The 27053-nt window shown below is 41.2% G+C and overlaps 1 protein-coding gene across 2 annotated transcripts in view; it reads right to left on the bottom strand.

The window, feature by feature from the left end:
* Window positions 1–27053, bottom strand: part of fam172a (family with sequence similarity 172 member A) — a 430929-nt gene that overhangs the window by 105983 nt on the left and 297893 nt on the right. For both annotated transcript variants that reach the window (XM_055633335.1, XM_055633336.1), the window contains exon 10: window positions 15413–15497. In XM_055633335.1, the coding sequence (XP_055489310.1) occupies window positions 15413–15497 (85 nt within the window). The remainder of the gene's footprint in view (window positions 1–15412; window positions 15498–27053) is intronic.

Below are 27053 nucleotides of genomic sequence, written 5' to 3'. Positions count from 1 at the left end.
GCGTTAAGAGTGTTCAATACAGATTGCAGGGATAGCACCAAATAGCAGCAATCTGCATAGGAGATGGGAAGCATTGTTTATGCTTCCTTACGTTTAACTCGGCACGGATGACTGACACATTAAAATTCAGTTTTATGGGATTATAACATTGTTACTATTCCATTACTGTGCCTTAAGTACCTCCTCATCATTTGGCTGATGAGTACATAGACCACTCTGTCCGGTCTCACCCTATGATATCTAGAGAATGAAGGTATCGTCAGCTTAAAACCTCCCAGGCTTAGGGAAGTAGAGACATGGGTTGTTAACATTGTACTAGTCACTTCACCGATGGGCACCAGCAACATCCCTGCCCATGGTCATACTCACGTACTAATGATTACGCCATGGCACTGAGTACAGCGCTATGGGTCCAGTCATTGCAACACTGGATAGGATGATCATATCTGCGGGCTATAATAACATGTTTTGTTTATGATTAATCAAGCAGATTAGACAGGGACACAAGACCAAACTAGAGTTGCATATCCCATGGGCCTTGGGTTGCGTGTGATCATGCATCTACACCAGTATGTCAAAGTTACTAAGAGCCTTATAGACTGACAGCAATATTATTAGTTACATAAAATCTTGTTAGAAGGAATCACTACGAACCTTCTCCAGATGGTTATATAGGTCTGGCATATACAGGAGTGTACATTGACATTGAGTCTCACTCCACCAGGACCGCTATACCTCAGCAGCAGGGATGGACCACATCTTAGCGGTTGCAGGATGGTCAAACTGTTGCCAGATCAGGGGTATTTGCCAACTCTATGTTAGGTATGGTTCATACTTCCTCCAGGTTGAGAGAGGTTACTATTGCCACTATTATTCATTAATAGCATCAACATGTCTATATCTATGTCATGTCTGAATGCATTCTTAATGTTCACTCATCATTGGCCTACTGATGTAGTGTATAACGCCTGGACTCGGTTCCACGGCATGAAATCACAGAGCTTTAAAATCTTCACGTAGTCACTCACGTGACTCTGAAGTAAAATAGTAAGATTAAACGAGAACTTACCAGTTTGAAGTTTGATCTTTATTTTATGAGGAGTAACGTTGAGGGATTACCTGCCCTCCGCTCTAAGCCCTCTACCATAAAGTTCAACTGGTATTATGGTTCTCTTATCTTACTATGTTCAGTTCAACAACTGTTTTCTGTGATTTCACACCGCTGCTTTGAAGATTGACATGCATGCGTACCGGACGGGGTCTTCACGTAATCCCTCAACGTTACTCCTCATAAAATAAAGATCAAACTTCAAACTGGCAAGTTATCGTTTAATCTTACTATTATTTGTCAGTCCTGTTAGATGTCACTCTTACAGTCTTAAGCTTGTGTTCCTTTCTGGCAGCTCTATAACCATATAACCATTTAACAATTACAGCACGGAAACAGCAGCTCTACCAATAAAACGATGTGCGGGGAAAGTTTGTAGGTATATTAGCTACTTTAAATTACCTAACGTGTGGGTATAGTATGGAGTAGTAGAATCAGGGAGGTGTTGAAGGGCATGTTATATGCTCTATTACTCAATTACTGAATTTAGTTTAGTTTAGTTTAGCGATACAACACGGAAACAGGCCCTTTGGCCCACCGAATCCGCATCGACCAGAGATCCCCGCACATTTCTAACACTATCCAACACATACAAGGGACAATTTATACTTATACCAAGCCAATTAACCTTCTAACCTGTACGACTTTGGAATGTGGGAGGAAACCGAAGATCTCGGAGAAAATCCACGCGGTCACGGGGAGAACGTACAAACTCCATACAGACCGCAGCTGTAGCCAGGATCAAACCCGGGTCTCTGGCACTGTAAGGCAGCAACTCTACCACTGTGCCACCATGTCGTCCCTAAATTTGATGATGATAAATTCATGTTCATAAATCTTTGGAGCAGGATTAGGCAATTCGGCCCATCGAGTCTACGCCATTCAATCATGGCTGATCTATCTTTCCCTCGCAACCTCATTCTCCTGCCTTCTCCCCATAACGTTTGACACCCTTACTAACCAAGAACCTGTCAATCTCTGCTTTAAACATTAACCAACGTACATGTACTGATTTCGTACTTCAGGTTGTGCAGTAAATGGCTGATTTTACTCTCAAGTTCCGCAACCCTCAGATGCAGTAAAATCACAACAAGCTTTCCTGTATTGCAATGAAGCATGATGAAGCAGTGAAGTGGAAACTTCATGAATCTGCGAATGGCACAACTCAAAAGTGCCCCAAGGCACATTGAAGCTTCCCCTGTTGGGGGGGGGGGGGGGGGGGGGGGGGGTAATCAGAGTACATTAAACTAATGACAACTTTGTTATTGGATGCAAGCTGGTAATTGGTTGGGAAGTAGGAGACAGAGAATAACAATCAAAGAGAAAGTCCCTAATTCATATGATGTGACATGGTAATTCCCAGGGATTTTAAAAATGAGGTTTAGAATTTCACCATATTAATTTTAAAATATTTGGAGATTATCTAAGGCAGGAGGTACAGTACATTTTCAGAAGAGAGTAGGGCATAATAAAATGCCATGAAAATATTAAAACGCAAGTGAGAAAATTGATGTCAGTCAATGTTCAATGTGGGAAGAGATACGCATAAGGGACATCTTGTTGATGAGAATACAGGACGTATGGATTAGCATGGATCACATGCATACGGGCCATTAAAACTAACACAAGTCTTCAAAATGGTGAAAGGACCATTCAGCCACCTCAAAAGGATTGGAAAAAAGAAGTAAGAAGGTGCATCTTCAGTTGCCCTGAGAATCTTGGTTGCACACTTTCTGCAGTATTACATAGTTTTTCATCAAGATATATTGGGCTTTAAATGATACAGTACAGATTTACCAGAATGTTGTCAGAGGTTGAATAGTTAAGTTATGCAAACAGTTGCACAAATTTGAGTTGCATTTTCATGAGATTCAAATAGGATTAAGTAATATGATGCAATCACAGCATGATTATCAAAATTTAATGTAGCAGAATTAACAATTGAGCATTGGGAAATAAGACTGTTGAACAAGTAATATCAATGGTGCCTTTACTAATCTATTCACATAAGATGCAAGATTAAAATGTGTTCTACTTTATGAAATTAAAAGTGAGAACTTTTTAATAATCTTTCTTTTGTATTGATACCAAAAGATCTATAACTTATAAATACATTAATAAACAATGGGTTGATAAATGTGTTCAGTATTATACAATCTTGAAAGCACCTAATTTAAGAATATCAGTTTACTATAGATATCTTGCTTTAAATATTTCAATGAAAGATTATTTTGCTTAAACTGACACAATAACAAATAACATGGCTGCTTGTGATAAGTTTAAAGTCGCCAAGTGACAGACAAGAATGTCAAAGAGGTTTAACTTGTAATCTTCCATCTGTAATAGAAAGCTGATCATCTGTGCATAGTTTTACATGAACTCTTAAATGAAGCTGTTGTATACATTGCCTCATGCGTAGAGCAAAAGAAGGAATAAAAACACAGGGAGTAACACCTTAAAGTCAGAGGTCATTGAAGATTTTGGCAAATCTGAGCAGACACTGCGCCAGATTAAACAAGGAGAGAGATTGCCCTCCAACAACCTGTTAATACCCTTAAATCTCACGATGACCTAGCTGAACATACTACTGTTTCATACGCGACGGTAGCTACACTAATTGTTGTCCCATGCTGAACTCGGGCCAGAGAGCTTATCAGCAGACTGAGGTGAAAAAATATTGAAAGTAATCCTACGTACAAAAAAAATGTAAAAACTGGTGTATTTCAAATCAGAAATAGAAATAATCATAAAATGTATTAATAAAAATGGTTTCCTGAGATTCAAAATGTTACTGCAATGGTGTAAAGGAATCAACTCGCCAAGAGAATCTTAACCATGTCAGAGATTATTTGATCTTAAACTTCTGTTTATGAAACTGCTGATGTTCAGGTCTGGAACATACAATCGGGTTGAAATTCGATCCTGGCATAAAAATCACAACTTCTTGTTGTGTAATCTTGTTATACTCAGCCACTGAGATATGGAATTTGCTTCCATTAATGGAACAGGCAACCTGTGATTTAAAGTATTTTTTGCCCATACAGAGTTGTAGTGTCATCAGGCACAGAAACAGGCTCTTTGGCCCAATTTGCCCACGCCGACCAATAAGCCCCATCTATGTGAGTTCCATCTGGCCGCATTTGGCTTATATCTCTCTAAATCTTTCCGCACCATGTACCTTTGCAAATGTTTTTTTTAATGTTGTTATAGTGCCTGCCTCAACTACCTCCTCTGGCAGCACGCTCCATATAGAAACATAGAAACATAGAAAATAGGTGCAGGGGTAGGCCATTCGGCCCTTCGAGCCTGCACCGTCATTCAATATGATCATGGCTGATCATCCAACTCAGTATCCTGTACTTGCCTTCTCTCCATACCTCCTGATCCCTTTAGCTACAAGGGCCACATCTAACTCCCTCTTAAATATAGCCAATGAACTGGCCTCAACTACCTTATGTGGCAGAGAGTTCCAGAGATTCACCACCCTCTGTGTGAAAAATGTTTTTCTCATCTCGGTCCTAAAAGATTTCCCCTTTTTCCTTAAACTGTGACCCCTTGTCCTGGACTCACCCGCAGTGTGAAAAAGTTTCCCCTCAGGTTCGTATTAAATCATTCTCTCTCACCTTAAATTTAAGTCCTTTGGTTCTTGATTCCCCTACTCTGGGTAAAGGACTCTGTGCATTCACACTATCTATCCCCCTCATGATTTTGTACATCTCTATAAATTACCCCTCAGCTTGCACACTTAGTGCTGCACACTAAGGAACAAACACCCATCCATCCTCTCCTTATAGCTCAGGCCCTTAAGCCCTCGCAGCATCCTTGTAAATCTTTTCAGCACTCTTTTCAGCTTAATGATATCCTTCCAATGACGACCAAAACAGAACACAATACGCTAAATATGGCCTCACCAATGTCCTGTACAACTGTAACATAACACCCTTACTTCTATACTAAATATCTCTGACCAATGAAGGCCAATGTACTGAAAGCCTTCTTGATCACCCTATCTACTTGTCGAGCCACTATCAGGGAACTATGTGCCTGCACTCCTAGATCCCTCTGTTCTACAATACTCCCCAGGGCCTTGCCATTCACTGTGAAGGTCCTGCAATGGTCTGAGTTCTCAAAATGCAACATCTTGTACTTATATGCATTAACTTCCATTAACCATCCTCAGCCCAATTGCCCAGCTGATCGAGGACCAGGTGTAATTTTTGATAACTTTCCACAAGATCTATAATACCACCCACTTTAGTGTCATTTGAAAAGTTACTATTCATGCCTTGTACAGTCTCATCCAAATCACTCATATAAACCATAAACAGTCATGAGCCCAGCACTGGTCACTGAGGCACACCTCAGTTACAGGCCTCCAGCGTGAAGAACAACCTTCCCTCATCACCTTTTTCTTCCTTCCATGAAACCAATTCTCTATCCAGTTGCTAGGTCTCCCTGGATCCTATACGATCTAACCTTCCAGAGCATCCTACCATTCGGAACCTTAACAAATACAGTGCATTCAGAAAGTATTCAGACCCCTTCACTTTTTCCACATTTTGTTACGTTACAGCCTTATTTAAAAATGAATTCTTTTTTTTTAATCATCAATCTACACACAATACCCCAAAATGAAGAAGCGAAAACAGGTGTTTAGATATTTTTGCAAAGTAATTAAAAATAAATAACTGAAATATCACATTTACAAAAGTATTCAAACACTTTGCTATGATACTCAAAATTGAGCTTACGTTCATCCTGTTTCCATTGATTATCCTTGAGATGTTTCTACAACTTTATTGGAGTCCACCAGTGATAAATTAAATTGATTGGACATGATTTGGAAACATAGAAACACATAGAAACATAGAAATTAGGTGCAGGAGTAGGCCATTCGGCCCTTCGAGCCTGCACCGCCATTTAATATGATCATGGCTGATCATCCAACTCAGTATCCCGTACCTGCCTTTTCTCCATACCCTCTGATCCCCTTGGCCACAAGGGCCACATCTAACCCTCTTAAATATAGCCAATGAACTGGCCTCAACTACCCTCTGTGGCAGAGAGTTCCAGAGATTCACCACTCTCTGTGTGAAAAAAGTTCTCCTCATCTCGGTTTTAAAGGATTTCCCCCTTAGCCTTAAGGCACACACCTGGTCCCACACTTGACGGTGCATGTCAGAGCAAAAAACCAAGCCATGAAGACGAAGGAATTGTCCGTTGTCCTCTGAAACAAGATTGCGTCGAGACACAGATTTGGGGAAGGATATAAAATAATTTATGCAGCATTGCAGGTCCAGAAGAGCACAGTGGAACAATCAGGACTCGTCATAGGGCTGGCCGCCCGGCCAAACGGAGCAATCAGGGGAGAAAAGGACAGGGAGGTGATCAAGAACCCGATGGGGATATTTTTCAGCGGCAGGAACTGGGAGATGAGTCAGGATTGAGGGAAAGATGAATGGAACAAAGTACAGGGAGATCCTTGATGACAACCCGCTCCAGAGCGTTCTGGACCTCAAACTGGGGCGGAGGTTCACCTTCCAATACAATACAATACAATACAATACAAATCTATTCGTCATATGCACCAACCAAGGCACATTGAAATGAATTTGCCATGCAGCGACACAATTGAAAAAAGGAACACACCATATACAATAGAATCCAACACAAACATCCCCTATAGCATTCTTCACTGTGGTGGAAGGCAACAAAGTTCAGTCAGTCCTCCTCCCCCGTTCATCCGTGGTCAGGGCCATGAACCCTCCGCAGTCGCCGTCACAGACGGTCAGATGTACGGCCCTCTTGTCAGGATGGTCGAAACTCCGACGTCGGGACGATCGAACACACGATCGATTGGAGTGCCCAAATCGGCCACTTTCCAACCGGATACCGAGCTCTTCTCCGGCGATCCCTGGCAAGGGATCCCAGGCTCCGGAGGTAAGTCCACGCCACGCCCGCAGCTAGAAGCTCCGCAGATCACATTACCATGATGCCAGTCACCAGGCCAGCGAAGGGAGCACTCCTTTCTCGAGACTCCCGGCAAGGGTTCGCCCGCTCCACAATAGAAAAGTTCACGCTGCGCACGCTGCTGAAGCTCTGGGCCTGACTCCGGAAAAGGTCATTCCAATCCAAGCTGTTAGGCCGTGAGAGGGAAGGCAGATAAGCGACATGAAAAAGGTCGCCTCTCCATCGAGGAAGTGACTGAAAAACGGTTTTCCCCACTTTCCCCACCACCACCCCCCACACAACAAACACAGAGAGACACCAAAACAAACATCTGGACATACCAAAAAAAAGTCAAAATAACAAACACGCTGTTGGCAGGGCAGCCGACTCGTAGCGCCCCCAACCGACCAACAGGACAACGACCCTAAGCACACAGCCAAGACAACGCAGGAGTGGTTTTGTGACAAGTCTATGAATGTCCTTGAGTGGCCCATCCAGAGCCTGGACTTTAACCCGATCGAACATCTCTGGAGGAACCTGAAAATAACTGTGCATCGAAGCTCCCCATCCAACCTGACAGAGCTTGAGAGGATCTGCAGAGAAGAATGGGAAAAAATACCCAAATACAGATGTGCCAAGCTTGTAGAATCATACCCAAGAAAACCTGAGGCTGTAATCGCTGCCAAAGGTGCCTCAACAAAGTACTGAGTAAAGGGTCTGAATACTTATGTAAATGTGATATTTCAGTTATTTCTTTTTAATTACATTGCAAAAATTTCTCAACACCTGTTTTTGCTTTGTTATTATAGGGTATTGTGTGTAGATTGATGATAAAAACAAATAATGTAATCAATTTTAGAATAAAGGGCCTGTCCCACTTAGGCGGATTTTTAGGCGACTACCGGCCACTGTCATAGTTGTAGCAGGTCGCCGAAAAACCAGAGACTGGACCCCCCTACGACAATGTTTACGACAATGTCTATAACAATGTGAATGACAAGTTACAACAACCTACCACCTAGTCGACGTCAAGCTACGGCAAGCTACTGACAACTGGCGACCCAATAGGACGTCCACCTACGACCACACCTATGACAACCTACGACAACCGAAGTCAACCTACGTCCATCCGCGACAAGTTACGACAAGCTTAGGCCCTGTCGGCAACAACTGAAGACAATTCAGTCGCCGGTACCTGTTGCTGGTTGACGTAGGTTGACTTTGGTTGTTGTAGGTTGTCGTACAACGGATAACAAAAAATAAATCTCACAAATACAACATTCTCGTAAAATAAAGCATTCAGTAAATTAGATTGTTTCAAGGAGACAAGGCAGGAAGTTCAAGAAATAAAATGATAATTCTTCAGTACAATAATTATGATTATTGCAAACCACCCCAGAATTACAAAATGTGACAAATTAAATCTGAGTTTATTATAACTTTTCGCACCACCTACCCATTTAAATAAATACACATTTTAGCTTTGTTTAGAGATACAGTGTGGAAACAGGCTCTTTGGCCCACCAGGTCCATATCGACCTCTTCACACCAGTTATGTGTTATCCTGTTTACTCATGCACTCCATACATGTTATGGTCAATTTACAGAGCCAATTAACCTACACATTGAGATGTGGGAGGAAACCCATGAGGTCACAGGGATAACATGCAAGTTCCACACACTCAGCACCCGAGATCAGGTTTGAACCTGGGTCTAACTCTGTGATGCAAGTTTGCCAGCTGCGGCACTGTGCTGCCCTGTTCTTTTATCGTGCATATTTGCTGTATGTTGCAAAATCCAAATTTCTGTCTTGAACAGTCATTATCTTTAAAGACAAAAGCATAGAGACATTGATGTTGAGAATTCTCACAATTGACAGGGAAGAAATAATTAATAGCAGAAATAATTTTGTTGTCAGGGAACAAAGAATCATCGATTTTCCTCAGGCTTTCTCATTTTTGTTCCTAATGTCTACGTGAGTAAAATAACACAGAAAGTGCTAAAAAATACTATGTGGTCAAGCAGCATCTGTGGTCTCAGAAACAAATGTAATGTTTTAGGTCAATGAGCTTCTGTCACTTTTGAAATTTTACAACTTGAAACTATTTTTCCCACGGATGTTGCCTGACTTGCAGAGTATTTTCGTCAATTTTGGAATAAAATTACGTATTTTATCAGTGTAAAAATGAAAGGAACTGGTAAATGTGCCCTATGCTAATCAGGATTTTATTAGGAGGATTTGTACAGATACTTGCTAAATGTGGACGGGTAATTTAAGATCAATAAAAGATCAATTTAAATTATTAGGGAAATATTGTGTATCTTATTATGCTTTAGGGGATAGATGGACATTGTTAATTCAGAGAAGTTGTAATTGATTTGATTTATTCATTGAATCAGCCAATTGAAAATGATGTCTACCAATAGCCAATGTAATTTGAAGGCATTTCACCAAATAAAAGATGTTGTATTTTACATAGATTAACTGAATTCCACTTTTAACACTTTTCCAAAAAATAGTATCTTTTGCTCTCTGGGTACTTCATTCTATAGGAGTTGACATCATAGAATTTTGCACATAATTGAAATATGAGCTTGTGTGCATCTGTGAACATCTCACGGATATTTTGATGACCAGCTAATTAGTTGTAAGGACATTAAATTGAGTGGTAAGTGGTATCTTCTTAATCAACTAGATTTGAAATGTAAAGAAATGAACAAAGACTTCAGTGCAATGAACTTTGATAATTAGGCATGGGAAAATAAAACAGAGTATTCTACGCACCTGCGGGTAATTGTAGTGGGGATATTATTCAAAGTTCTAGCAAAGATTACAGAAATATAGCAATGTGAGCATTGAGCTGCAGAACACATAGCGATGTGGTAACACTTACATCAACCGTAAGCAACAATCCACTATCCATATATATCTTTGAAAGAAATGGTGATATCTGACATATGGACTTTGAACGTGACAAGGCATCCTCAGGGCTTTCTACTTAGCCTGAGATTCAATCAATGCCACATACTCTATCACTCACCTACATCCACAAGAGATAGTGGCCAATCAACAAAGCAAATGCATATCTTTGGAATATGGCAAGACATTTGAGTGCTCGAAGGAAAGCTCCACCATTACAGAGAAAATATGCAATCTCCACACTGATAACATATACAGTGCCCTCCATAACGTTTGGGACAAAGACCCATAATTTATTCATTTGCCTCTGTACACAATTTGAGATTTGTCATAGAAAAAATTCACATGTGCTTAATTGCTTGCACCATGTAAAAATTACAGCTGTGTTTATACATAGTCCCCCCTATTTCACGGCACCATAATGTTTGACACACATGGCTTCAACCATGTTTGTAGTTGCCCAGGTGTGTTTAAATGCCTCCTTAATGCAGGTACAAGAGAGCTCTCAGCACCTAGTCTTTCCTCCAGTCTTCCCATCACCTTTGGAATCCTTTATTGCTGTTTATCAACACGAGGACCAAAGTTGTGTCAATGAAAGTCAAAGAAGCCATTATGAGACTGAGAAATGAGAATAAAACTGTTAGAGACATCAGCCAAACCTTAGGCTCACTAAAATCAACTATTTGGAACATCATTAAGAAGAAAGAGAGCACTAGTAAGCTTACTAATCGCAAAGGGACTGGCAGGCCAAGGAAGACCTCCACAGCTGATGACAGAAGAATTATCTCTATAATAAAGAAAACCACCCAAACACCTGTCCGACAGATCAGAGCACTCTTCAGGAGTCAGGTGTGGATTTGTCAATGCCACTGTCTACAGAAGACTTCAAGAATTGAAATACAGAGGCTACACTGCAAGATGCAAACTACTGGTTAGTTGCAAAATCAGGATGGGCAGGTTACAGTTTGCCAAGAAGTACTTAAAGTTCAAAGTTTAAATGTATTTGTCACATGCACCATAAGGTGCAGTGAAATTAATTTACTATGCAGTGTTACAATTGAAAAAGGACACAATGCACAACAATAAAAGAGCAACCACAGTCTGGAAAAAGGTCTTTTTTTTATTTTTTTATTTTTTGTGAACGGATGAGATGAATATTAACTTATATCAGAGTGATGGCAAGGGCTAAGTAGGGAGGAGAGAAGGAACTGCCCAAGATCCAAAGCATACACACTTCATCTGTGAAACACGGTGGTCGGGGTGTTATGGCCTGGGCATGTACGGCTGCTGAAGGTACTGGCTCACTTATCTTCATTGATGATACAACTGCTGATGGTGGGACATTCCAGCATAATGAGCGGGGCCGTAAATCGCCCGCGCGGCCTAAAATGGCCGTGGGACTCATCCATCCCGCCTGGGGAGTTTTGGTACATGTAGATTCTGTATAGACACATCCTATCTGCTCAAGTACAAATAAATGCCTCAAACTCATTGGCAGGCGGTTCATTCTACAGCAAGACAATGATCCCAAACATACTTTTAAAGCAACAAAGGAGTTTTTGGAGTTTTTCAAAGCTAAAAAATGGTAATTTCTTGAGTGGCCAAGTCAATCACCTGATCTGAACCCAATTGAGCATGCCTTTAATATGCTGATGAGAAAATTGAAGGGCACTAGCCCCCAAAACAAGCATAAACTAAAGATGGCTGCAATACAGGCCTGGCAGAGCAAACACCAGAGAAGACACCCGGCAACTGGTGATGTCCATGAATCGCAGACTTCAAGCAGTCATTGCATGCAAAGGATATGCAACAAAATACTAAACATGACTACTTTTATTTACTTGACATTGCTGTGTCCCAAACATTATGGTGCCCTGAAATGGGGGGTGGGGGCGGGGTAACGACGACTATGTTTAAACACTGCTGTAATTTCTACATGGTGAAACCAAAATGTATAAAAATGGCCAAATGGTGCTAGCACAATAACCTGGCCCTCAATACCAGCAAAACCAAAGAATCATTTGTGGACTTTGGAATGGGTAAGATGGTGGAAAGGGTCAAGAGCTTCAAATTCCTGGGCGTGCACATCTCTGAAGATCTTTCCTGGGCCGAGAACACTGATGCAATTATAAAGAAAGCACATCAGCGCCTCTACTTCCTGAGAAGATTACGGAGAGTCGGTATGTCAAGAAGGACTCTCTCTAATTTCTACAGGTGCACAGTAGAGAGCATGCTGACTGGTTGCATCGTGGCTTGGTTCGGCAACTTGAGCGCCCTGGAGAGGAATAGACGACAAAAAGTAGTAAACACTGCCCAGTCCATCATCGGCTCTGACCTCCCTTCCATCGAGGGGATTTATCATAGTCGCTGCCTCAAAAAGGCTGGCAGCATCATCAAGGACCCACACCATCCTGGCCACACACTCATCTCCCCGCTACCTTCAGGTAGAAGGTACAGGAGCCTGAAGACTGCAACAACCAGGTTGAGGAATAACTGCTTCCCCATAGCCATCAGGCTATTAAACTCGGCTCGGACAAAACTCTGAACATTAATAGCCCATTAACTGTTTATTTGCACTTGATCAATTTATTTATTCATGTGTGTATATATTTATATAATGGTATATGGACACACTGATCTGTTCTGTATTCGTGCCTACTATGTTCTGGAGTGCTAAAGCAAAGCAAGAATTTCATTGTCCATGAGGGACACATGACAATAAACTCTCTTGAATCTTTATTAAAATCTGCCAATGTGCACTTTAACTACATGTGATTTTTTTATATTACACATCTCAAATTGTGGAGTACAGAAGCAAATAAATAAATGATGGATCTTTGTCCCAAACATTATGGAGGGCATTGTAGGTCATGACTGAATTCGAACTGCTTGCTGCTGCAACACTGGACTGCCTAGAATTGACCACGTATCACCTTGACCACTTGATCCTCTTCCATTCTATAGGATTATGGCTGACTGAACCTTTCTCAAATCCATTTTCCAACACTATTCCCATAACCATACATTCCTTATTGATTAAAAACCTATTAATCTCAGATTTCTGAGGCAAGGAATTCCACACACAGACAACCCTGCAAGAAGACATCTTTTAATGACTCATCTTAGTCATAAACTGAATCATAGAGTCACACAGCACATGAAGAAGCCCTTTGGCACAACACCATGCTGACCAAACCCCCATCTAAGCTAGTCCCATTTGCCTATGTTTGGCCCATATATCTTCCCAAACCCTTCCTCTCTTGTACCTGTACATATGTCTCTTAAATGTTGTTGTACCTGCCTCAACAACTTCCTCTGATAAAAAGGATGTCCCTTTACGTTGAAACAATGCCCTTACCATCCCTTCCAGGGCATGAAGGAGTGCAGTAGAATACATTTATCTAATTCAATGTACACACAATATATCTCTAAACAGTTACATTTTAATACACCACAAAATAAAATAAATGAATGAAAGAATAAATTTAAGGATAACAGTTCTGTTTCGTCTCAACCTTATTCTATTCTGCCCCATTTATATATACATTTTTGATCTGGGAAGCACTTAAATGCTTTTCCTCAAATTTTACAATAAACTAGCTGAAACACTCTTCTGTGATTTACATGCATATAGAGTGGCCATTGCTTACAGTTTGTTAGGTACAACCACTATTGTCAATGTTTCATTGTGAACATTTCTCAACTTCATAATCCATGTTTAAAGTCTTCTACCTTTGTTAACATTTTATTCTTTTCATAGAACAGCGCAGAAAGAACTGGTGTTATGCAATCTGATTTCTAGGCAAAGAACACTAGAACATAGGAGCAGTTATGGCCCCCTAGCCTGAGTTCAACATCTCAACCAAAAAGAAGAGGTTATATTTCTGCACGGATCCTGCTGATCACTCATAGCAATTTTGGAAGAAATAAAAAAAACATCGGACGGCCAAGGATAAATACTGTTCCCCTATGGTTATTTGGGGAAAAACGTAGAAACTACTTTCATCCATTCAATTAATTGGTTGGTGATTTCATTTTAGCATAAAGTAAATTAAACTGAACTGCTGTGTATTAATATATTTTTGGACATACCTTTACTTTTATAATACGTATTTTCCTGTTACATTCATAATTTTCACTCTATTTCATGAATAATGGGGGAGCATTGTTGATACCATTGTTATTGTTAGGAATAAATTAATGGATCTTAAACAGTGTCATTGGATAAAGCACTCAAATAGTTAGTTGGTTCCACAAAAAAGCTGGAGAAACTCGGCGGGGGCAGCAGCATCTATGGGGCGAAGGAAATAGGCAACGTTTCGGGCCGAAACCCTTCTTCAGTCTGAAGAAGGGTTTCGGCCCGAAACGTTGCCTATTTCCTTCGCTCCATAGATGCTGCTGAACCCGCTGAGTTTCTCCAGCTTTTTTGTGTAACCTTCGATTCTCCAGCATCTGCAGTTCCCTCTTAAACACTCAAATAGTTAGTCTGACAAAGGAATAGCCACTCTCTCCAGCCGGCTTCCCCTTATGTGCCACATTGTAGGATTTGGAAAGTCAAGGAACTACAGATGCTGGTTTAACAAATAAAACTTCAAAAAGTGCTGGAGTAACTCAACAGGTCAAGCAGCATCTCTGGAGGGCATGGATAGGCAAAGTTTTGGGTCAGGATTTTGCCTATCCAGGTGTTCCAGTGTTGCTGCCTGACACACTGTGTTGCTCCAGTGCTTTGTGTTTTTTTTGCATGGTAGGATTTGCCAACCTCAAGAATGGAAAGGGCACAAGGATTGTGACGAAAAGTTTTGGAATTATGGACCTGAATGTCCCATTCCGAGTACAAGACTAGTATTTGACACATCTCATTTCCGGATGTATATGTGGGAGCATTCCCAAAATCAACTTTGTCATATGAGAATAAGGTGTCACAGTTGAAGCAGAAAATTCCATCCACTTATGTAATGGTGTCTCAACACAGAGCTTTTGATATAAGCAGTTCAGGGTTATCCACACTGCTGTGAGTCTGGAGTCACATACAGGTCAGAAGGATAAGCATGGCAGATTTTTTTCCATGAAGGACATTTCAAACCTTATGGGGTTTTTTGAACATGCAGCAGTTCCATGGCAACCAGTGCTGAGTATCTTTTTTCATTAAATTCCAGCTTATTTAATTAACTGAAATTAAAATCCCTAGCTACAGTGGTAGGATTTGAGCTCTTGTCTCTTAATTGTCTGTCCAGGCCTCAGAACTTCACCCAGTAACTTAACCACAGCATCACTGTAAAACTCGCAGTTTTAGTTCATAAAACAAACAGAACAGAAACAATTGCTTGTCAACTGAAACATTTCTGTTCAAACATTTGTTAATTCCCTGTACAACATTACATGCCCCCTCATTCATCATCTCTGTCCACTTTTTTGGCAAAGTATAACTAAAGTACCTGCAGAGACCCGAGGGCAGTCTGGCAACATAAATTCTACGGGCGTGTCCAATGGTTCAGAGCTTGACACCCAGTTACGGCAATGCTGAAACATAAGATATGAGTAAATGTTATGAGCATGTCTTCCAATATCATGTATGAGCATTATCCTTCACTCTCATAGTCAACATTAGTTGGAATCATGTGATAATTTACACAACGACATTTATCCAATTAGCACACTTTGGTAGAAATTTAAGAAGTTTAAGCCATTTCCGAATTTTCTGACCTTTTTTTGTTATTATGAAAGTTATTATTGAATAATGCAGAAAAGTGTGTGTGACTTTTCAGGAATTTCATAGTTATTAATAATACTGCTCAAAGCAAAAATGTATATATTTAATAAATGAACATTTTCCCAGTATTGACTGGTACTTTTTAAGTAAAAGGCGGGCCAACAGTATTGTTGGAGGGCTTGCCTCTGCAAAATTCAGAGACATAATGTCCAAGGCATCATGCACTACTGAGTAGATGTCACAATGCAATAGACCTTGCATTTGCATGCTTCACAAAACTCGTAAAAGTGTGTTTTGAAACCAGATCATGTAAGGAAAGTATAGAGGAGAGATTCTACAAGGAGACTGGTATCATTCAAAAGGGAGGACAATGGGTTCAGATGGCTAAAGCTGCATGGCTAATGGTTAGTGGCACAGTGGCACAGTTAGTAAAGCTGCTGTCTCATAGTTGCTGTCTGTGTGGACTTTGCAGGTTCTTTTTTTTTCAAATTGCATGTTCTCCTTGTAGGTTTCCCTCAGATGCTCGTTTCCTCTCATTTCCTAAACATGTATAGATCAGTAGGTTAATTGGCCACAGTAAATGGCTAGTGTGTGGGTGAGTGATGGAATCTGGGGTATATTGATGGGAATGTGGGAGAATATAATGTTGGATTCTTATGAATGGGTGATTGAGGGTTAGAACAGACATGGTGGGCCAGTGAATTGTGTCCTCTGATGCAAGTTAAAAACTCCTGATAGCCCCACCCGAGCATGTTTGTACACTATTTAATATCACAAATTCAACATGTTTTAGTGTCTCAGATGTATTAAAATTCTGGAAGGGCAAATATTGACTTTGTGCAACTTGCCTATTATTAATTCATATTTTATATTTTATTGTAATTGAACTGTGTAGCACACAAAAAAATATCCTCTTGCTTCTCAATTTCCATGCAAAGGTGCATTAATTTGCACGTCTATTTATTTTTCAAACAGCAAGTTCAGCATTAGTGATTTATTTGTTCATTCAATTATTTGTAAGCTTACTAATATGATAAAACAATGCATGCACAACTACATACAAATATTGTGAACATTTTGAATTAAGCAATTTGAGCAATGCTTTTAAACAATAAAATCCAACATATTGAATGATTGCTTAGCATTAATGCATAACCATTTAAAAAAAAAACTACAATTATGGTTATTTACTTTTTGAGGAAAGCAATTAGTATTTTCCAATTTCCCTAGCTTTGTGAGCCGAAATTTGAACATTTTGATATTGGCAACCACCTGAATTATAAATCAAACAAGAGAACTGCGTACAAAGTGGACAGTATGTTGAACCCTTCTTTTGAATGTTGACTATTCACACTAACATTTACAGTGGTAGAGAGACAGTCTTGCAGATGAAAAACAAGAAATAAATGGGCCTCATATGAATACCAAACTATTACAATATGAACATTTTATGGACTGGGATAAGTGATTCTTGAAATTGTGCATAATATCCTGGTTCTTAACTAAAAACACAGATTATGAAAGCATTCAAAATGAAAGGATGAACTACATGTGTGTGAGTTTGTACAGTTGAACAAAACAGCTGTTTATGTGGTATAGAAACAGAAATAGGTCAAAGTCATTTCGAAACATGTTGACAGAATAGTAACCTGAAATACAAATTTGATCATTTTTAACATATAACCACCACGTGAGGATTATTTTTCTAGGAAATTGCTAATACTGAGCTGGATGCAATGGAAATCTGCGTTTATTTATGAATTGCTGGTCCCGGAGGAATTAATGTGCAAGGCAATAACTGTTAAGTGCTTGGGAGATGTTTTCTATTGTTCAGGTACAGACAACTACCAATTACATCCATATTATTGATTGCTTAAAATGAGTCTAGAAAAGGGAAAGTGTCATCCAAATAGAAGTTCTGTATAGTGTGTTAATTTTCACACTCAAATGACTTTTAAGTACATCATTTAATTTTTAAGTACATCATACAAGATTAGTGATATTTTAGCGGCACCTAGTGGTGAAGCTGTGTATTCAGAACCCTCGTCATTGGTCTGGACTGTCACGTGACCGTGGTTTCGTTCGCGGGCTTTTCAATATGTTCAGTAGCTAGTGCTCCTCATGACGACAGGAGCTTAGATAGTTTATTCCTGACCAAGTACACGTGTAGTTCGAGTGTTGTTTCGCTAATAATGAACATTTTGCTCTACTTGCCAGGTCTCACTACTTTGGTGACCCAGCCGATCCGAAAGTTTCTCGGATCCGTTATTATAAACGCTGCCGAGAACCTCAACGCCAATCCGGCCTAGCAAATTGCAGTTTCGCTAAAACTGCCCGTTTTCTGGGTAGTACTACCTCATGTGTGGTTCCAGCATATTGAGGCCCAATTTCAGATTCGGCAAATTGTCGCTGGTTCGACTAAATATTTCTACGTGGTTGGCGTGCTGAACCAAGAAACCACCACCCGATTGATTCCTTACCTTCAACATCCGCCTGCCGACAACATGTACGAGGGCCTCAAGGCACTGCTGCTGCGTACTTTTGGGCTCAGCTGTCGTGATCGAGCCTCCAGGGTCATGCACATGGGCGGCCTCGGTGACTGCAAGCGTCTGTACCGATGAGCGAAATGCTCTCGCTGATGGACGGTCACCAGCCTTGTCATCTCTTCAAGCAGACGTTTCTCGAGCAGATGCCAGATGACATCCGCCTGCTCCTCGCCCATGGCGACTTCACCGACCCCCCGCAACTCAGCAAGCGAGCGGACGAGCTGTGGCTCGCCAAGCAACAGGAACACGATTCCATCAGCCGGATGTCTACAGCTCCGCGATGGCTTCTACAGTCCATTCCACCTTCTACCGTCAACACTATGCCACAACCGGCCGCTGCGGATTCCAGTAAGCGCCTGTGTGATACTAGCACCAACGCTGGGGTGCGGAGGCCCGCCGATGCTGTTCTCCATGCTCGCATCCGGGAAATGCTTCGGCCGATTGCCAGTAGAGGCTATCGCGGTTGGCCATAAACATCGCCTCTACGTCTGGGACCGTCGTTCCGGGCTCCGATTCCTCGTCGACACGGGGGCAGAGATCAGCATACTGCCCCCGTCCGGGGTCGACACCCGTTCCAGTAAGCGAGGCCCCACCTTGACCGCCTGACAAGCTGGCCCACCGTCTGACAAGCTGCAGCTTGCCAAGGAGGAATTCCAATGCATGGTGGAGATGGGTATTGTGCGGGGCTCCGACAGCCCATGGGCCTCCCCACTCCTCATATGGTCCCCAAGTCGTCCGGCGAGTGGAGACCGTGCGGGGACGACCACCACCTCAACAATGTCATGACTGCCGACCGCTACCCTGTCCCTCACATACAGGATTTCACGGCCCATATGGACGGGGCTAAATATTTTTCTAAAACTGATCTGGTGTGAGGGTACCACCAGATCCCTGTCCACCCTGATGATGTGCCATTATTACTCCTTTTGGACTGTTGGAATGGTTGCGGATGCCGTTTGGCTTGAAAAATGCTGCCCAAGCCTTTCAGGGGCTTATGGACATTGTCGGCCGGAGGATACATTTTTTGTTCATCTGTCTCAATGACATTCTGGTCGCCAGCCGCTCCCGCAAAGAGCACTGCGCCACAGAGACCATGGTCTCGCTATTAATCCCGCCAAATGCCAGTTCGGCCTCGACTCAATTTCCTTTCTCGGCCATCATGTTACCCATCAGGGCGCAACCCCACTCCCTGCCAAGGTGGAGACTATTCGTCAGTTTCCCCGGCCAGCCACAGTCAAAGGGCTCCAGGGGTTCGTGGGCATGATTAGTTTTTATCATCGTTTTGTCCCAGCGGCGGCCTGGTTATGCGACCTTTGTTTCAGTGTCTGGCAAGCAAACAGCGGGACCTGCGCTACCCCATCAAGTGGAATTACAGTGCTTTCACTCGCGAGCTCCTGCCCCTCTATTTATCTGTCCGGCATTACCGATATTTCCTGGAGGGCAGACCGTTCACATCCTTTACTGACCACAAACCCCTTACTTTTGCTTTTGCTAAAGTGTCTGATCCCAGGTCACCATCTGTATCCAGCACGTGGCGGGTAAGCATAACCAGGTTGCCATATCTCACCCTCCCATTAATGCTGTTCTGACTTTAGCTCCGGGCATTGACTATTCTGGCCTGGCTGCTGCACAACGGGACAGGGACGAGATGTTTCCCTATCGCACCGCCATTCGAGTTTCATACTGGAGGACGTCCCAGCAGGGCCCATGGGTGTTACTGTTCACTGCGATGTCTCCACGGGGCAACCGCGACCTATCATCCCTTCTGTTTGGGGGTGTCGCATTTTCAATTCAGTCCACGGCTTAGCCTACGCTTCTCTCAGGGCAACTACTGCGTTGGTGGCAGCCACGTTCGTCTGGCACGGCCTCCGGAAGCAGGTTGGTGCCTGGGCCAGGGCGTGCATCCCCTGCCAAACTCCCAAGGTCAAGTGCCACGTGCTCGTGTGCCTCTGCAGGAGTTTGTCATCCCTCAGCACGTTTCGACCACATCCACGTCGACCTCGTGGGTCCCCTACCGCCATCCCTAGGTGTCACCCACTTGCTCACCATTGTGGACAGTTTCACGCGGAGGCCCGAAGCCGTTCCTCTGACACCTCCGCTGCAACTAGTGCTCGAGCTCTCACTCCCCACTGGGTGGCTCGTTTCCATGTTCCCGCGACATCCCCTCGGTGCCCAGTTTACCTCTACGCTCTGGTCAGCTATGACCCAGCTGCTCGGCGCTCAGCTCAGCTGCATCACACTATGGCGTATCAAAGACAGGCTAACGACCTGGTGAAGCGTTTTCACCGGCACCTGAAGTCCTCCTTGAAGGCGCGGCTAACGGACCGCGATTGGTCAACAAAATAGAGAGCATTTACTAGAATCCTGGGTTTCAACACTATGGCAGAGAAAGGTATCAAAGAAAGGCTAACGACCTGGTGAAGCAGAGTTTTCACCGGAGAATAGGGAAGATTCACCTGAAGTCCTTTACTCCGTGTGGAAGGAGCTTCCAGTGGAAGTGGTGGAGGCAGGTTCATTGGTATCATTTAAAAATAAATTGGATAGGCATATGGATGAGAAGGGAATGGAGGGTTATGGTATGAGTGCAGGCAGGTGGGACTAAGGGGAAAAAAAAGTTGTTCGGCACGGACTTGTAGGGCCGAGATGGCCTGTTTCCGTGCTGTAATTGTTATATGGTTATATGGTTGGACGAATTGCTGTGGGTTTTGCTGGGGATCCGCACGGCCCCGAAAGAAGATTTGGCCACGTCGTCCCCCGAGTTGCTTTATGGCTCCCCGCTTAAAGTACCCGGCGATTTTATTCCAGGGGCACGTGGGCAGTAGGAACCCCCTTCGTCTGTGCTGGCGCACCTCCGTGAGCAAGTAGGCAAGCTGGCCCCTGTCCCGATCACTCGCCACGGGGTTGCTCCATCCTATGTCCCGCCTGCCCTCAAAGACTGCCAATTTGTTTTTCTTCACAGGGACTCGCATCGGACTCCACTGCAGCGCCCTTACGCCCTTGCTGCAACCCGGCGTCGCGACTTTTGTTCTGGATGTCAGGGCTGGCAGGAGGTTGTTTCGGTGGCCCACCTTAAGCCAACTCAATTCGATGTCGATAGCCCGGTGTTTGTGGCCCAGTCAAGTCGTAGAGGTCTAACGCCGGCCCGCCCGCTCCTGCCTTTGCCTGTTGCACCTGTTCTCCCTGTGTCCACGCGGTCTGGCCGCCTTATTCAGACTCCCGCTCGTTTTCTTTCCTCTGGTTTTGGGGGTGGGGGGGGTCATCTAGCGGCACCTAGTGGTGAAGCTGTGTATTCAGAACCCTCGTCATTGGTCAGGACTGTCACGTGACCGGGGTTTAGTTCGTGGGCTTTTCAGTATGTTCAGTGGGTAGTGCTCCTCACGATGACAGGAGCTTAGATCATTTATTCCTGACCAAGTACACGTGTAGTTCGAGTGTTGTTTCGCCAATAATGAACATTTTGCTCTACCTGCCTGGTCTCACTACAATATCACTTTTTTCCAAGTAATTAAATGAAACTCATTATCTCATTATCGGTGGCATTCATTCTGTTAATTGTTCAAAGAACACCACATTCACAAACATTTGAAGTCTTGTTTTGTCTGTTAGTTGGAGATATTTAATTGATTACTTTGCATTTTTGCAAATGAACTTTATCAACTGCCATGTTAAATCCTGAATATATTGTGCGAGTATAATTGTAACAAGATGCATGAGACTTGGCTGTCAACTGATATCACAACACTGACCACATGGTAATTTACCAGATTAAGTTAATTTGATTGGTGAAAAAGAACTCCAGTTAGAAAAACCTCTTGTTGGGAATTGTTTGGGAAAAGGAACAAGCCCCTCACACAATGATGCACGGCCAATATTTACGTTCCATCGGAGAGCATCGACTGCTTACTTGTTACTTGCTACAATTAGTCATAGCTACTTGCCTTGATTTTTCATGGTTGTATATATTGATCCAGGATGTCCTTGGCTAATCACAATTTAGCAGCAATGAGCAGATTAACTTTGACATTTTTTTTTACCCACAATTGAGCTCAGACTAGAAGAATGAAAGAAGATGCATGTATGACAGGATCCTCCTTAGGATGCGCCTATCCCTAAGAATCTTCTCCGGTAATTTACATGCAACTAATGTATGGATCATCAGCATTTAATTTCCTGATTTGTCTCCATTGGTATTCTTAAACAGAGAAACACCATTGGCTTGTCTCCAGTCCTCCTGAACTATAACTGTACCAAAACAGAGTACACAGATCTCTTGTTAAGGCCTCAGCAATCCTCTCTAGCCTCCCATAATACCATAGGATAGATCCCATCTGGCCCTCGGGACATCCACCTCCATTTTCTTTAAGAACTTATACCACTCCTCCTTCCTGATATCCACATGCAAAAAATATCAGCATACACCTTCCTGACATGGTTATCCTCTATGGTATTCTCCATGGCTACTACTAGTGAAAAGCAGTCATTCATTTCTTATCTTTAATCCTGCTCACCAAAAACATTAACCTAAAACCAATAAAAAACGGTGAAAGGGTATTTCAGGATGGCAGAGAAAACCTTAGATTCACATGTCAGGCACTCAAAGACATTTAGCATAAACTGTGGAAGGAGTGCAACACCTCCAAAATGACCAGACAGACTGTCTCATAAAGAACCTCATCCCCCACATGTCATAGTCTGCATTTACTTCAGAACTGGAGTGCAAGGAACTCACCTTCGATTTGAAACTGCCCAAGAATAAGACAAAAATAGGTATGTGCCTAACATAGTTTTACATATAGATGCTATTTATATGACCACAATGGGTCCCTACACAGAGATTCTCCAACATTTGAAACTGCTCAAGCCACTGCTTCCGACCACACAGAACCCAGATTGGGTTTAAGTTTACAAAGAGCACCTTCTGAAGAACTACTGAAGAGATATTTGATGGTTGAGTCAGCGGTCTTCCAAGTAATCAAGATGAAGACCATCCATTTTGGCCTGGTGACTACCCTGTTTCATTCCAGATAGACTCTTCCATTTCTGGCAGTTTATGATTTAATAATGAGTATTAAGCAATACTTTGATCGCAAAATCGGGCAGACTACTGCTAGAAAGGCAGCAAGCTTTTGAGGGATTAAGCCTTTCTCTGAATGCTATACAGCAAAGTAGTGGAAGTGTAATAAGAAGAAACAGGAGTTGCTGGTTTATACCAAAATTAGACACAAAATTACGTAGTAACTCCCCTCTCTCCACTCCCCTCCCCCCGCAGACACGGGTTACTGAATGTGGATGATCAGCCATGAATTAAAGATCCACAATGAATGGCGGTGCAGGCTCATAGGGCCAAATGGCCTCCTCCTGCATCTATTTTCTATGTTTCTATCTTACTGCTACCATCAGCAAGAAGGTACAGAAGCCGAGAACGGTTACCTCCAGGTTCAAGATCAGCATCTTCCCATCAATCCATCAGGGTCTTGAACCACACTGCACATCTCGAACCACAACCATTCCTCAGCAACAAACTATTATGAACCTTGTAGATTGGACTATTTACCTCAATTTGCACTATTATGGTCTGGTTACCGAGTATTTGTGATAAATTATCGTGTTATTGATTATTGTATATTTATTTGTTGTGTGGTTGCCTTAATATGCCTGTAAAATTGCAGCAGCTAAGAGTTTCACTGTCCGTTCCCAATGCATGACAATTAAACACGCTTGATTCTCTTATCTCTATTTGGTGTAACTAGCAAGTTGCAACTGTGACTTTGGGACTTTGGTGTAACTTGTATTTTCAGTGAAGAGTCATATTGGGATAGATATTGCCACTCCTTGGGGATAGACAACCAAAATGTAAATTAAAGCCATGGAATATTCCACTTGTTTTCCACGTTTTCTCAAATGAACCCATACTTTAATGTTGTTTTTTTAACTATAGGGGTGATTACATGGCACCAGATAGATCTTTAGATTCTGAAACAAAGGTACAAAAATTGGACTAAGATAATTTAAAAAAAATCCTTCCAATTATTTTTTTTTGTTGCATTTCTCAGGTTAGAAGTTTTTTTTGTTGGGAAGTAGAAATGGGGAACTCTTATAATCACTGACACATCTTTATTAAAAGCACTTTTTTTATTTCTTTTGATAGAAATAATTTTAACAGTTATAGAAATTGACGTCCGCCCAAGAGATTTGAATACTTTTCCAAGTTCCGCTCTGGTGCACCATCAATTTATTTAAATGAACATTTAACCTGAATACATAAATTACAAGATTCAGAGCATTCAACACAGAACTGTATTAGTGCACATGTGTAATTTCCAAAGAATATGGCCATTAAGTTCACACAATTCACTTACATTTCATAAATAAGTGAACAAATGTAGGATTCCTAGAATTGCTAACTTCTTTGTTATTATGTGATTTTCTAAAATTGATACTGGGAACAGGAGATTTGGAATTATATTTAAAAATAAATAAGCACTGGTCTAATTCAGGTATACAATTACAAAATTGGTTGAATTAAAGTACAATTGTGGCTTTGATAAAAATGCAGTTTCCTAAAAACATGGAATGCATGGTTAAGCTAACTGCATTAATAAAGGGCTAAGTATTGTGAAGAGAAAAGTTTGACATTAACATATTTAATTATTTAAAGAAATATGCAAAAAGTGTCATATGTGTACAGTTTCAATTTTTATTACAACATGACTAAAATGATACATTTAAATCACTGTTGATCATGCGAATGTCATATAATATCTCCAATATAATATTTGTGCTGGGTTTTAGATTCAAATGCAGAAAAATTAGCTTTCTTGCAGGTTTAAATATGATTGGCAGGATTCATGCAGAAATCAGGCTGTGTTTTGTCATAAATACAATCCAGGAAATTCAAGCTGTATACATGCATTTTAGGAAACTAGTCTTCAAGTCTTCGCATCTATTTCAAATAAACTGCATCCCTCTGCTTTAAGAAGCTATATTTCATTTTGTACATGCTTGTTTCAGTATTCAAGGAATGACACATTAAAGGATAACCTTGCAAGATAATGTGTTGTTTTACACATTCCAATCATATTCAGTATAATCTGCATTCCTAATCTCCATGTTGCACATCAGCTGAATCTCTCCATGCTTTTCACTATTCAAATTGCATGTAATCTGTTATTCTTTTACTAATAGTTTTAGCATTGTCAATATTTTGGATATAATAAAATCAACCAATTTTCTTTTGTTCCTTTGTTTTTTGGTGAAAGAATATATTTGAACATTTGCAAAATGTAATTATTGTCCTTTTAATGAACAAGCTCATACACTTTTTTTTAAATCCATATTGCCTTAGTTGTACACCTTGGAGTCTATCTGCATTGTGGAAAGATCTTTTACTGGTAGATCAAGTGTCTTATTGTATTTCCTTAATTCATTCTGTCTAGAAGAAGATGTCAGTTGTGGTGCAGTAAGTAGGAACATTTCAAAGGCTCCAGTCCCCACCAATAAAGGCAAGGGAAAGGCTTTTGAATAGATTTGTCAAGGCAACCCTACTGTTCTGGGACTAAGGAGAGCAGAAAAACACAAAGGCAGGGTGGCTGTATGGGATTAGAAAGTGAAGTTCACAAAGCATGGCAGATTTTAGTCTGAAACAGTAGATCAATGAAACTATTGAACTGTGTGCAATAATGTGAAAACAAACAGGCTAGCCTGCAGTGTTCTGAATGTCAGTAATTTTGTATAATAATTAGAAGGTTAATACTAATTTCTGAATATTTTACAAACCTTCACGTCATTTAGAAACATTTACAATGATATGTTATCTTCAATGCTGAGCTTTTATCCAACCCATATATTCGGGAATTACCATGCAAAGCTTTATTGACAGATGGATTTAGAAAAGTGAAGTGCTTTAAATGAAGATAGCAAAGCTTGGAATGTATGCTTAAAATGTTATTAGATATAACTTCCATTTGAAATAAAAGTAGTAATTATTTTCACAAGTCATTGAATATGTTATCACAGATGCTAAAAGCTTTTGTTAGATTACTTCACATTAAAAAAGTCTCTCTCCTTAAAGCAGCTTAATTCCCCTTAAAGCAGCTTAATTGTCTACAAGTTATATACATTCTTGAACATGGTGTCAAGGTTTGAAATGGTTGACTTAATATTTTATCATTCATCACAGCTGCCACGTGCAAAAAAAGGATGGCTTCTTGTGCTTCTAAAAATAAGCTGCTTGTGATAAATGAAATATATTATTCAACCAAGATACAAGAATATATACGTGAATAAATCCCAGGACAATGGGAGCAATTAGTGAGCACCAGCAGCAATTTATGATTAGACTTTGTAAGCATGAAATAAGCAAAATCTTTTATTTGCAATCTTAATAAAACTTCAGTAAAATTATATTGTTCAATTTTTACACACACAAATCATATTTTCCAACCACAATCATAGTTTCCCATTATTGCTTTACTATCAAAAAGAACAATTTATTAATTATTTTTTCGAACCTGAAATTAAACGATTATGCCCATGAGCTGATAAATGATAAACTGTGAAAATTAATCATAAATATATGTCACCGTATAAATTTAAAAACATTTTTTTTAACTGCCAGTAATATACTAGACAAAAAACTCCACAATAATAAATATCAGGATGCATGTTTCTGATCCATGTCTGGAAAAATTGGATTGCCTGGTGTGGTGAGCCAAGGAAAATCAAGCAGGAGAAACTGCTAGCCTTTAAGGAAGAATACTTGATTTTACACTCAGTAATTTAAAAGGACAGAAGATCAAGTGAGCGTCATTACAGACTTGT

Source organism: Leucoraja erinacea, chromosome 3 (genome assembly GCF_028641065.1).
Source record: "Leucoraja erinacea ecotype New England chromosome 3, Leri_hhj_1, whole genome shotgun sequence".
Lineage (NCBI taxonomy): Eukaryota > Metazoa > Chordata > Chondrichthyes > Rajiformes > Rajidae > Leucoraja > Leucoraja erinaceus.
This window is presented reverse-complemented; position numbering and strand designations above follow the sequence as displayed.